The following is a 14,292-nucleotide window of genomic DNA, read 5'->3' as shown; positions in this document are numbered from 1 at the left end:
TTTTAACCCTAACAACAATCTTCAGCAGTACAGTAGCCCCCGCTTATCTGTGGGGAATATGTCCCAAGACACCCAGTGGATGCCTGACACAGATAGTACCGGATCCTATACATACTGTTCCTTTTCCTAACGAATGGGCTAACCAGCAGGTAGCATGTGCAGTGTGGATAGCTGGACAAAGGGATGATTCACATCCTGGGCGGGAGGGAGGGGGATGGCTCCACATTTCATCACACTACTCAGAACAGCAGGGAGTTTAAAACTTATAAATTCTTTATTTCTGGAATTTTCCATTTAATATCTGGACATCAGTTAACTGCAGGTAACTGAAACTGCAGAAAGAGAAACTGCAGATAAGGGGGGACTACTGTAGGTTCTGTTATCCCAGATTCCGTCTTGGGAAACTGAAGCATAGAGGGATTACATAATGTAGCTCTGTGGTTGGTCATTTGGAGGCTGGATGTGAACTTGGGCAGTTGACCTCACAAACTGCTTGCTTAGACACTAGGCTGAACATAGTTCATATTATATATAGTTTTTATATCCAGGCCTTTTCCTACCTAATGTCAAAAACTGAAACTAGTCATTTTTGAGTAATGTAATCCTGTCAATTCAGAATTTTCTCAATCAGTTCAGGGTGCATCCCCTCCTCCTTTCTCTCCACGGCTGATTCTAGCTCCAGGGCCTTGTATGGGGCCACGGCACATGTGGGGAGGAAGTCATTCATGACACGGACATCTGCACGGTGGTGGCATTCAGGGTGGCTTCTGACCATCAGCATCGATGCTTGCTGATATCTGTGAAATAGACCTTGTCCATTTTAGTTCTCCCATTGTGGGTCTCTGACCTGACACTGCAACATCCTTGTTCTGACCATGAGGCTTCTCCAGCCCCACTCTATTTCAGCTCCTTCTGCCATACCGTCATTGGCTTGGAAAGCTTTTATGTGATTTTTTCCTTTTTTTGGAGAGGAAGATTGGTCCTGAGCTAACATCTGTGCCAATCTTCCTCTATTTTTGTATATGGGGTGCCACCACATCACAGCTTGATGAATGGTCTGTAGGTCATGCAGAGGATCTGAACCTGTGAACCTGGCCGCCAAAGTGGAGTGTGCGAACTTAACCATTAGGCCACCAGGCCATCTTCTATGTGATTTTTTTTTTAAAGTTTATCTTATTGTGGTAAGACACTTACCATGAGATCTACCCTCTTAAAAGATTTTTAAATGTACAATACAGTGTTTGTTGTTATTTTTAGGCACAATGTGCACGGCGGATGTCTATATCTAATTCATCTCCCATCACTGACATTTTACACCGGTTGGTTAGCTTTTACATGTATGATATTTGGTGCCCCTCTGGGTGTGGAGAATCCTCATCCATATAGTCATGTTAAATGCTTAGAGCCTTTTCTCCACTGTTTGGTGCACAAGGTTTTCACATATTAGCTTCAGCCAAGGAGTCATCAAGAGTCCACTGGTCACATACAATTATGGCTGTTCGTTTACACCTGTTGACATGGAGAAAAGAGAGGTGGGCTTATCTTTACAAGAAGGTGCAATGCATTTCTGGGCATTTATGGGTCTTTTTGAAAATATTAAAAATAGATTTTAGAGTTTACAGAAAATATAAAACTTAAAAATACCACCTATTGTGAATGAAATGCAGTGCACAAAACCAGGATTCTATCTTGAGTCTGTCACCACAATAGGTCCCCACCGATCCTGATCCCTTCTGGAATCTGCACCTGCTCCTGTCCTGACAGTTGCTCATCGGGCTTCCTAAGCCTCGAGTCTGAAGTGATGGATAGGCTAATTCTATGACAAAGACGTATGAATAAGTAAAATGCATTAATTTCATATAATCTAATTAATTAATGAAAAACTAGTAGGATTTTCAGAAGAGCATATAGTATGGAGGACTGGCCAGGACAATACACCTGTATATATTTATACCAAAACACATTTTTTTTAAGTGGGATTCCTTTATTCTTCTGTCTTTATTATCTGATTTTTAAAATAATGTACAAGATTACTTTTAAAATCAGTGAGAATATAAAGTCATGTCCAAGGTGAAAACAGTTCACTATATAGAGTCAGGATGAGTAAAATCTGGAAAAATTACTTATGAAGGAATATAAAGAAAGCAGGGGAATTTTTTTTTCCAGCAACCATAAATGTGGATTTTTGGTGACTAAGCACTAAACAGAATCATCAACTAGGCTGGCAAATGTGTCACAAATATCAAGAATCATGTATTCTACAAATCGTGCATGGACATTTATGTACCCTTAGGAAAGAGTTAAAACTCATTCTTTATGACCCCAAAATATGAATCTTATGACACTCCAGGGAGGACTATAACTGCAACATCATCCTTTGCATCAAGAACAAAAATTTGAAAATCATCTTTACATACTAATTCCATGCACTGATATTGCAGATTGAAAATAACTTTAATAATCAGTGATTTACTTCAATATTTAATGCCAGCGTAGGTATTCAAACAGGCCTGTGGCAAGGCCGGATTAGCTGGGAGAGGGTTTTTGTAGTGAAACATCATAAATGTGAACACTCGGTGTGGGATAGAGATCAGAGCATGTGGGGAGGAGCAGGAGTCAGGAGAAGGCCAGGGAGGTGGGGAAAAGGACTTAGGGGTCTGGGATCCAGGCCATGAGGGAAGAGGGCGAGGCTGGTGGAGACAGCTGTGTCCCTGGGGCTCGGATGTAAGTGCTTCCCTCAAGGGCCCTCATGAAAGAGAATAAATGGCCCAACTGCCTGGCCTGCAACAAGCTCAATTTCATCTCCAATCTCACATTGCTTCCTGAAGACCCAGGAAAAGCTGATGAGTGAATTAGACATCTGCAGGTGGGGCGGTTCCAGGATCAAGGTGAAGACTGGGCTGGTGTCAGGTCCCAGATAGGCCAGAGGGGACAGGACTCTTGGAAGCTATTGGCACATGTGGACAAAGAGCGGTAAAGACCAGAGGCACGAATCTGGTTGGTCAGAGCATAGGGGGAGGGTGAGGTCTGGGAAAGGAGGTTGAGAGTTAAAGGTTAAAGGCAACTGAGATTAAAGAAAGTTGGTAAATAAAGAGAAATAATCCAATATATAACAAATGTCCTAATAATTAGACTGGACATGAGAAAACAGAAAAAATATTGACTTAGACAGCAGACTCCTCTTAGAAACTGTGAGAAGATCCCTTAGAATGGCAAGGATCTGGGCCGAGCTTCCCAACGCAGGGTGTGGGAAGTGAACCACGCCATTTCAGCCAGGTATGAAAAGAGAACTGTGGGGGCAGAGTATTAAGTGGGGCATTTAGGATGAACTTGTGTCAGACCAAAGTCAGTCTAACTTGATGAGGAGACCAATAAAACAGGTAAATCCTCAATGCCTGAGCTCCCTGGCTTCTCTCTCTGGCTCCAATTAATGAAATTTCCTCTGCTACTTCCTTTCCCCAAATGCATGGCCATCACCAGCTTTCATAATCTACACTCCTCTCTCGCCCTACCTTTGTTGATTGTGTCTAACCCTGCATTTGTCAATTGTGTCTTCCATGGTCTCTTCTTGCCATTTTCCTCCTTTCCTTTCCCAGCCAGGTCTGTGGGGCACACACCTGCCCTCACACCCCTCTGGTGCCATCCCACTGGTTTTCCTAAAGGAGGTCAGCTGCCCTTCACTGGAAAGAACTTTCTCACAGAGCAGCCCTTACTCTACAGGAGACACTGCTCTGACCTTGGCCAGCTGGCTGAACTCCTTTGATAGGTGACTCTGATGGCAGAACCCTTTCTCCCAGCACCTGGAGGATGGTAATTGGAGCTTATTTTCTTCTCCAGAAAGGAAAATCAGGGGCAACAAGAGGGTGACTGGAGTAAAGAAATACTGTTAATGAGCAGAAGATATAACTTAGCTACTGAGCTAGATATTTTTAAGTACCTCTTCATTAGGGGGAATTAACATTTGCTTCCAATTCTTCAACCTATCTGCTTACAAATTTGAATTTCTCTCAAACCATAAGCCCACAGGACTCAGGCAAATTCCTATTTTTTCTATATCCCCAGTTTGTAATATGGTGCCTGAAAAATAATTAGTCCTTTCTAAAACTGAATTAATGAATGAATGAATGTACACTAAGAACTAAATGAAAAAATTCCACGTGCAGAAAAATCTTTGAAATATCATGCACATCCCCTCTCAGCAATAATGCCTGATTTTCCAAATTCAGTCATATATAAACTTAGTTCCCTTAGCAGTGCCTCATCTCAGGCACACAAGCTCTGTCAATGTTACCTCTTAAAGGTCTCTTGACTCTCTTCCCAAGTGAGCAAACTGTAGGTGGTAAAGGCAGAGAAATTTCAAATCTCATTTCTAACAATTAGGCCAAACCTGTCTGTAGAACCACCTGCCCTGCTTTCTTCCGTATTCCCAACATGCAACCACCTGGAGCTGACCAAACACTGGTTCATGAACATGCTATACTTTGATTTGAATACTCATGTTTTCTTCTATAGCTTCCCCCTCTTTTCATTCTTCTTCTTGTGATAAAATACCCACCCTAAGGTCAAGTTCAAGAAACATCTTCTTACTGCCTTCTGAGAGACATGTAATGATTTACTTTGTATATTCATAATCCTCTGTTTGTGAGAGAAATACATATAATAATGGTGTATTTGATTAGCTGTAGATATTGATATCTTTTAATTAGACTATCACTCATTGAAGTAGAGAACATGCCCTATTGACCCTTTATGTTTCTTATTATTTGGATGTTCAAAGTAGGTGGAGGGTGTGAGATATGCCAAAAGATCTTTGTGACTTCAAAAAGAATATTAAGGAAAATCTGTATTTTCATCTCTGTCTGTGAATAGGAAGTGATGTCTCTGGTGATTTCCACAGGTATGACTACCATAAATCACACTGGTGTTAGCCACACAGTCTTCCACATGCTGGGAAGCCCGGGTCTTGAGCACCAGCACATGTGGATTTCCATCCCCTTCTTCGTTTCCTATGTCATCGCCCTGCTTGGTAACAGCCTGCTCATCTTCATTATTCTCACAAAAAGTAGCCTCCATGAACCCATGTACCTCTTCCTCTGCATGCTGGCTGGAGCAGACATTGTCCTCTCCACGTGCACAGTACCTCAGGCTTTGGCCATCTTCTGGTTCCATGCTGGGGAGATCTCCCTGGATCGCTGCATCACTCAGTTCTTCATCAACCACTGCACTTTCATCTCTGAGTCAGGGATCTTGCTGGTGATGGCGTTTGACCACTACATTGCCATATGCTACCCACTGAGATACACCACTATTCTCAAAAATGCACTGATTGGGAAAATTGGTGTTATCATATCTCTGAGGAGTTATTGTACAATTTTCCCTATAATATTTCTTTTGAAAAGATTGACTTTCTGCCAAAATAATATTATTCCACATACCTTTTGTGAACACATTGGCTTGGCCAAATATGCTTGTAATGACATCCGAGTGAACATCTGGTATGGACTTTTTGTCATAGTGTCAACAATTGTCTTAGATGTCCTGTTAATTTTTGTTTCTTATGTGCTGATTCTCCTTGCTGTCTTCCACATGCCTTCTCAAGATGCTCGCCACAAAGCTCTCAACACGTGTGGCTCCCATGTCTGTATCATCATCCTCTTTTATGGGCCTGCAATCTTCACAACTCTTACTCAGCGGTTTGGACACTACATTCCACCTCATGTCCACATCTTGTTGGCTAATGTCTGCATTCTGGTTCCACCTATGATGAATCCAATGATTTATGGGATCAAGACGAAACAAATTCGAGAGCAGGTGGCTCACATGTGGTTTCCGAAGCAGAAATAACTTTGGAAGAGGAACAGAGTTTCCAGCATCTCTGGCTATCCATGATGTAGTCTATGGGAGTGGTGGGTGGAAACACTAGCAATAAGCTGAAACACTAGGAAATAGCTCAGTGAATTCTGTTTCTGGAGCAAGTTCACCAGGGACAAGCAACAGAGAGAGCAGTGCCATGTTTGACGGAGCAAGCTACCTCCTGCACAGAACCTGTGGCCAGACATACAAATTTCCAAATTCACGTATCCTTCACGTCACTAGCCTGATCTTTGATAATAGGTAAAATGAGAACAGTGCTCTGGTCCTGGAATTTTTTCAACTATTCCTCACCGAGGTTCTCATCCTCTGAGACGTCGTGTGACACCCCGGGACAATCACATACAAAGGACACAATGTTTCAGTTATGCAGGATGAATAACTTCTGGAGCCCTAATGGATAGCATTGTAGCTATAGTTAATAATACTGTATTGTATATTTGAAATTTGCTGAGAGATCTGATCTGAAGTGTTCTCACCACACAGATACACAAATTGCAACTATGAAAGATGATGAATATGTTAATTAGCACAATTGTGGTAATCATTTCACAATGTATTCATATATCAAAACATCACATTGTACATCTTAAAGATATACAAGCTCTGTCAATTATACCCTAGTAAAGGAGAAAAAAAGGAACTCACCTGAAATACAACCATTAGATTCATCAATAATTTGGTACTCTTCCATACTTTTCTCTTTGTATCTTTTTTATTTGTGTAAACTAATAAATATATATGAATATATTCATAAATATGGAGAGAACACACATAGTTGTGCATTTAGAAAAGTAGAATTATATTAATAGTGGCAGTTTTTGATGTGCTGTCACCTGACTTGTCCATGACTTACATCAGTAAATTGTGAGAGAGCAATATGGGTCACTGTTGATCCCTGAAAAGGGAAGGGGGATTGTTTGGAGAACACTGGTCATGGACCCTGGAGGGGGGTTCCTCTTCTTGACCAAGAATAATCTTTCTGGAGTGACATTGACTCTTGGGCAGCAAAAGGAGAATTCATGATGCTCGAGGGAGCTACCCTATTGCAGCCAGTTCCTGAATGGTGGAACCACAACATGCATTTCCCCCAGTTCCTTTTATAGCAGCATGTTACAGTGGACGGTAGAATAGGGTCTGCGCTAGACACAGGGAATGTGACCAGGAAGCACCTCATGAGCCCAAGGCAAGACTATTACCTTAGAAGTCACTGACATAATTGTGCCCAGGAAAGACGTTCCATAGAGATGGAGTTGAAACAACTCCCCCAAAGCCTCCTTTATGAAACACAAATGCAGGACAAACATGGAAACAGATGTGAGCTCATGGTGAGGTTGCCATCCTGAGTAACAGTGAGTAAAATTTTGCTTTAACAAGTTGTCCCAGGGCTGGCCTGGTGGTGTAATGGTTAAGTTCACATGCTGTGCTTCAGCGGCCCAGAGTTCATGAGTTTGGATCCCAGACGTAGACCCACATACTGCTCATCAAGCCATGATGTGATGGTGTCCCACATACGAAGTGGAGGAGGATTGGCACAGATGTTAGCTCAGTGACAATCTTCCTCAAGCAAAAAGAGGAAGGTTGGCAACTGATGCTAGCTCAGGGCCAATCTTGCCCGCCCTCCAAAAAAAGTTGTCCCACTTGTGTGTTCCCCCTTTGCCTACTCTGGGTCTTTGACTCCATATTGCAGCCTGAATAGCACTCACAAACCCCAATGTCATCCCACTTCCCTCCCTCCCCAACTTGCTTAGAAGCAACACTAGCCACCACCAACACCACAGACTATTGAATGAGCTACTTGAATAAAAGGATTCAAGTCATTTATATAAGAATACTCTCAGGATTAAAATGTATTAGGCATGTATTTCTCAATAAACACATCCTAAACAAACTAAACTAAAAGTTTGTAAATAAAAGGAGTGACTCAACAAACATTAATTTATGCCTGTTATAAATTAACAGGAGTAAGCTAAGATCTGGGGATATAGAAATAGAAATCATAGTCCCCTCTCCCAGAGATAAACTAGAGTAGAAAAGTTAAGCAATTAAAATGCATTGTTGTAAATTATGTAGAACAATGAAGGACAGGCACTTCACCCAGCTGGGAGTGAGAGAACTCCTCCTACAGGAGCTGATTCCAGTGCTGCACATTGACAAGCAGCAAGAGAGAGCCAGGTCAAGGGCTTGGGAGAGGAAGTGGCCAGTCTGAGAAGGGCAAAGTGAGGAAAGCAGTGTGTGGAAGAGGAGTGGCAAGAGATGGTCCTTATGAGATAGGCAGGGGGAGAACGAGGAAAGGGCTTAGATATGAAGGACTTCAGGACATGCCATCCCAAAATATGCCACTTTGGAATATTGATTGTTTTGAGAAGAATGTCCTTGAAAAATAGCAGATGCAAGAAGGGCTCTCTGACCTAACCTTTTCTACTTAAAAACCGGCCATACAGTTTCCTATGAAAAGGTGTCCTCCCTGAATCAGGCAGCATCCCATCTAGCAAGTAGACAGGCGCTCTGACGGACTGTACAAAATGGAAGGCGTTTATAGAGAGGAGGGTGGGGCAAGGGAGTTATTAACAAAAGAAAAGGATTATTTCAGGCAAGTCATCTTATTTGGGGGGGAAGGAAATGGCAGGGGTTCTATCATGCAGATCACTTCACTACTGCAGCTCCGGAAATTTCAGACTGACGATTTAAAGGTCATATTATAGGAGGGGCTGAAACTGTGTTAAGTCTTGGTTTGCTGTCGTGGGGCCATTTGGGGCCTGTTATTTCTTTCTCGTTTTTTTTTTAACAATAGAGATACTCAAGTATGTGAGTTTTATTAGACAATTTATTCCCAATATTTGTTAAAAAAGAGCATATGTGCTACTTCAACTAGTTAGGATTTTTTTTAACTCTTAAAGTCTTTGCCTTTAATTAATTAATTCTACAAATTTTACTGGACCACTACTGTGGGCTGGACACTATACCAGGTAGTAGGATACACGGCAAGCAAAAGTACGTTAGGATCTTCCAATCAGGTGAGAAAGAAAGATAATTAAATTATCACACAAGTGAACGGGCTTTCATGAGCACTTTGGGATTTCAAAGGAAAAGCTGTTTGAGCCTGGGGGTGAGCAACGGCTTCCTTGAGGGAAGTGACCTTAGGCTGCGATCTGAGGGCTGAGTAGACCATTTACAATGTGTTTGTGGATGGAGTTGAGGTGAAGAACTTTGAAGGGAGAGCACACAGCCTGTGCAAAGACATTGAGGCTAGATGGAGAATGGAAACTTAAAAGAGCTAAAGAGGACCAAAAGATCCCAGAGTGTCTTTCTGACAGGCCAAGTTAGGACCTTTCTCATTTTTCTTTAAACAAGGGAAGCCATTGCAGTCTTTCAGCAAGGACGGCTCCTGATCAGATTTGTGTTTTCCAAGGACACCTCCATCTGCTCTGAGACCTAGGCTGTAATGGGGCAGAGTAGGAGCAGAGAGATGTGAGGGAATCTCAGGCTTGCAAAGTGAGGGATGGAAGATATTTCCTGTAAGATAATCTAATTCTGAAGCATAGTTACCCCCAGACCTCAATTGTCCTGGTGTCGGCTATTTTTTGTACAACTTCTAGGCTCAGAATGTAGTTCTCGGCCTAGCTGCTTTGGCATCATCTGGGAGCTTGTAGGAAATGTTCAATCTTGGATCCCAGTCTGGATTAATGAATCAGAATTTGCATGCTAAGAAGATCCTCAGGTTATCTGAATGCAGGTATTTTGAGTAGCACTGCTTTAGGGTAAAGATTCTCAAATTCGGTTGCACATTAGAAACACCCAGGTAGTTTGAGGATCTTTTGCTATCTAGTTCCCACCACCAGAGACCCAGATTCAATGTAACATTTTTTTTCCTAAATCTAGTGATTTTTAACAACTCCCAGTGTACTTCTAATGTACAGTCAAGTGTAAGGATGGGATTTACATCTTCAGAAACCTCTGCCTTATGGCAGTTGTTCTCAAACTTTGGCGTGCATCAGAGTCATCTGGAGGGCTTTTTAAAACACAGATCTCTGAGTAGAAATGCAAAATGGTGCAGCCACTATGGAAAACAGTATGGAGATTCCTCAAAAAAACAAAAATAGAACTACCATATGACCCAGCTATCCCACTACTGGGTATCTACCCAAACAACCTGAAATCAACAATCCGAAGTAACATATGCACCCCTATGTTCATTGCAGCACTATTCACAATAGCCAAGACATGGAAGCAACCCAAGTGCCCATCGACCAATGACTGGATAAGGAAGATGTGGTATGTATACACAAGGGACTACTACTCAGCCATAAAAAAAGACAAAATCATCCCATTTGCAACAACATGGACGGACCTGGAAGGTATTATGCTAAGCAAAATAAGCGAGACAGAGAAAGACAAACACCATATGATTTCACTTATATGTGGAATATAAACAAACACATGGACAAAGAAAATAGTTCAGTGGTTACCAGGGGAAGGAGGCGGGGGGCCCAGGGGGTGAAGGAGAGCACTTATGTGGTGACAGACAAGAAATAACGTACAATTGAAATTTCACAATGATGTAACGTATTATGAATCTTAATTTAAACATTTTTTTAAATTTTTTTAAAGTGAAAATGAAAAAAATAAAATAAAACACAGATCTCCGGGCTCCATCCCCAGAGTATCTACTCAGCAGGGCTGGGGTCCAAATTTGCAAGTTTATCAAGTTCCCAGTTGATGCTGATGCTACTGGTGTGGGGATCACACTTTGGGAAGCCCTGCCTTAGAGTGTATAACCATTTAGGAAAATTTGCAATTAACAGTCACCTCCCATAAGAGAAGCATGAAAAATACATTCTGTTGCCTCATAGATAGATTTTGTCCCTGCATAATTACAAAGTCATATGTTTATCCTTTTTTGTTTGATATTCTGTTCATAATTCTAAAGTCTGTAACATTCACATAATAAATCATGACACATAAAGTTAAAATAATTTTAAATATATTGTATTTCAGAATGGAAATGCTCAGACAAAGCTGTACTTGAAGGCACAAAATGTAGGCAGAAGCTTGCAACAATTCTTGAATTCCCTTGAGAATCATGATTTTAAGAATATCAAATGCAGAAAATGCTGTGTTGTTGTAACTCCTCATTTACTCTCAGCAAAGATATTGTCCTGAATGTGATTTGCTTGTATTATTGAAAGATTTTGTGAATTTGGGGGCAAAGCTTTATTCAATATTCCTATGATTTACACAACTGCATTTCAAGAAAATCCAAATGTGTATTAAAATGCAACAATACTAGTAATTATACGTATACTTACATTGGATGCAGGTTCAAAATTTTTAAACAGATTTTCCACCCAAATTAATGAATAGTTTGTTGCAGAGCAAGTAGCTTACTTACAGTGAATGTAGTTGTTTTGGTCACTATGTACATCACCCCTCATTCACCATCTGAACCAACAGGGCCAACTCCACATTTCCAAACATTCCCATTAGGTGGCCACACTCTTGTTGCGATTTAGTGGTTTGGTTGATTCAATCGCCTCCAACACGCTCCTGATTAGATTACATTCCGTTGATCATGATCCAATCAATCAAGACTCCTGGAAGTTTCCTCCCACTCTGAGAAGGTGATTCAGTTTAAGCCCCATTCCTGTTCTTGGACTTTGCTAGTTGGAAGAGCTGTAGCCAGGTGGTCATTCCCCTGGCTTCAGAGCCCCTGAAGTGACTGAAGCACACACGTCTCAGTGAAGTCCCAAGGGCCCACCACCATGCCCTCATCCCCACTCAAGGTGGCTGTGGTATGTGTGAGTAACATGAACAGGAACATGGAAGCCCACAGCATCCTCAAGAAAAAAGCCTTCAGTGTCTGGTCTTTCAGAACTGGATCTCGAGTGAGGCTCCCAGGGGAGGCACCCAATCTTCCCGTGGCTTACTATTTCTCAACCACATATAAAGAGATGTACAATGACCTCCTCAGAAAAGACAGACAACACTATACCAGGAATGGAATGTTACACATCCTGGGAAGAAATGAGAGAATCAAGCCCCGGCCAGAAAGATTTCAAGAGTGCCGCGAGGCCTTTGATGTCATCTTTACCTGTGGGGAGAGCATCCATGACAGAGTGGTGGAAGATCTATGTGCCAGAGAGCAGGAGACCTTCCAGCCTGTGCACATGATCAACGTGGACATCCAAAACACCCCGGAGGACGCCACCCTTGGAGCTCTGCTCATCTGTGAGCTCTGCCAGTGCCTCCAGCACACGGACGACATGGAAGACAGTCTGGCTAAACTGCTCCTTGCAGTGGAGGAGAAAAGAGGAAAGAAATTTCTTCACGGGGGCTGCTTCTGTTGCAGAGCTGGGCTGGTTTTGGCTCCTGGGTCTGTAAGAACTTGTGCGTGAAGTTTTTGACTAGCCTGTATTTTCTGTGAGAAGTGTCTCTACAGCCCTTTCCACTAAATACTGTTTGTGTGATTTTTAGGTGTCCACCAGGGAAGAGATATGAGCAAGAAAAGCATTTTATGGGAAATGAGGACAAGGACTACTAATAGTCATGAAAACACTCCAAATATGGGGGATTTGTTCTAGGTACTTTGCATGGAGGAAGTAACTCAGTGCTCACATTGCTTTGCAAGGAAGTTACCACCAAGGACTCCATTTTGCAGATGAGCAATCAAAGCTTATAATGGAGGGCTGGAAAAATGATTTCTCTTAGGATATTCAACAAGAAAATAACACTGTCTAGCCCATCATTTTAAAATAATTTCTTTTTGCTCATTTTATGTATATTAATTAAAAACACTTTTTTCTTTAATGACAAAGAATTATATTGTATTTTGAACTTATAAATGTCTTTGCTTTTAAATTATATCTCTTTTACTACTGCCAACTTCAGTAGAAACCCAAAGTAGATAATAGGCTGCATATTATTTCTAAAATCTAATATTATCTGTTCAATTAATAGCTCGCCCGTGTACTATAAGGAGTGGGAGCTTTAGATTTAGATGTAGTTTTGCTATATTGGATATATAGTGGTTTCTTGAGTAGACAGTGACAGTTTCAGTTAAGAGGAGAATGAAATGTTCACAACATTGTTGAAGACGAAAACCAACAGCATTTGGTGGCAAATTGCTAAAACACTTGAATATAAATGTAATTACAAGAGTTAGTGATGCCAAAAAGAAGGGCATTGTGACTGGGACATCACTACAGGTGTGGCTGACAAATTTTCTTTCTTTCTTTCTTTCTTTCTTTTTTTTTTGGTGAAGAAGATTGCCGCTGAGCTAACATCTGTGCCAATCTTCCTCTATTTTGTATGTGGGACACGGCTACAGTGTGGCCTGACGAGCAGTGTGTAGGTCCATGCCTGGGATCCCAACCTCTGAAAACCTGGCCACAGAAGCGGAGAGTGCAAACTAACCACTACCTCACCAGGCCAGCCCCTTTTATTTCTTGACCTAAGTGAGGTTGACCTTATAATAATTCATCAAACCGTTTGGCTTTTTTTTTGTTTTGTTTTCTATATTTGTGTTTCTATTTTTTCTTTACAATAACAAATTTTTTTAAATGCCCAAAATGAAATACTTTATAGTCCAAGAGGCAGCAACCTAAGATTATGAATATGTCAATAGCTTTATTTGTAATTATTTTGTTTCCTATTCCTCATTTGCCATGTCCAATCTACCCCAATGTTGCCTCTTGGTTATATAATCACCTTCTGACTGTTCCTGCCTTCACTCCACTCTAGAGCCACCGGGCAGAGGATATAATACTGCAACGTCGTTCCATTGGTCAAAGCAAGTCATGAGGCCACAGAGATGCAAGGGAATGGGTAATAGACTGCACTTCATAGGAGAATTTGCTTGTGTGCAGCAGAGGGAAGAGTTACTGGCAGCCATTTTTGCAGATGGTCAACCACACTTGACAAACTATCAGATTAACAAACATTCAAAAGTTTGACAAATATTTTGCTGACAGGTTGTGAGGAAAAAGTACTTCCATACATTGCTGGCAGTAATGAAACTGGTATAGCCTCTATGAAAGGACTCTTTCAATATATAACAAAACTATAAATGCATTTACCCTTTGACCAACGTAATCCTGCTTCTAGAAATTGACCATGAGATCTATCAATAGAATTATCTCGCTAAAGAAGAAGAAAAAAGAATATAATAAAGCAAAAGACCCCCAGGTACTGATGCAATGACGTCAAAGGTCTAGCATATATGTTGTTGGGGTTTCAAAAAATGAAATGAGAGAAGGGGACAGAAAAATGTTTTCTAAGAAACACTTTCTGAATATATCTAAATGAGGTAAAAACAATAAATTTACAGATTCGAAAGTCTCAGTGAACTTAAAGGAGGATAAAAACAAGGAAAGTATTGCCTAGGCCCATCCAAATCAAACTGAAAATTAAGATTAAGAAAAA

The 14,292-nt window shown here is 41.2% G+C and overlaps 2 protein-coding genes across 2 annotated transcripts; both read left to right on the top strand.

Moving 5' to 3' along the window:
* The first annotated feature begins 4,899 nt into the window (after positions 1–4,899).
* Positions 4,900–5,844, top strand: LOC106831715 (olfactory receptor 52B4-like). Its single transcript, XM_014842124.3, has one exon. It carries the CDS (start codon positions 4,900–4,902, stop codon positions 5,842–5,844), a length of 945 nt encoding a protein of 314 aa, XP_014697610.3.
* Positions 5,845–11,633: 5,789 nt separating this feature from the next.
* LOC106831618 (RNA polymerase II subunit A C-terminal domain phosphatase SSU72 like protein 3-like) lies at positions 11,634–12,266 on the top strand. The gene has a single exon (XM_044753072.2). It carries the CDS (start codon positions 11,634–11,636, stop codon positions 12,264–12,266), a length of 633 nt encoding a protein of 210 aa, XP_044609007.2.
* Positions 12,267–14,292: the final 2,026 nt, after the last annotated feature.

The sequence above is a fragment of the Equus asinus genome, chromosome 20, assembly GCF_041296235.1.
Source record: "Equus asinus isolate D_3611 breed Donkey chromosome 20, EquAss-T2T_v2, whole genome shotgun sequence".
Classification (NCBI taxonomy): domain Eukaryota; kingdom Metazoa; phylum Chordata; class Mammalia; order Perissodactyla; family Equidae; genus Equus; species Equus asinus.
The sequence above is the reverse complement of the archived record's forward strand: the minus strand, read 5'-3'. Positions and strand labels throughout refer to the sequence as shown.

Coding starts and splice junctions, on each gene's coding strand:
- LOC106831715 (XM_014842124.3), top strand. CDS start 4,900: ATGACTACCATAAATCACACTGGTGTTAGCCACACAGTCTTCCACATG.
- LOC106831618 (XM_044753072.2), top strand. CDS start 11,634: ATGCCCTCATCCCCACTCAAGGTGGCTGTGGTATGTGTGAGTAACATG.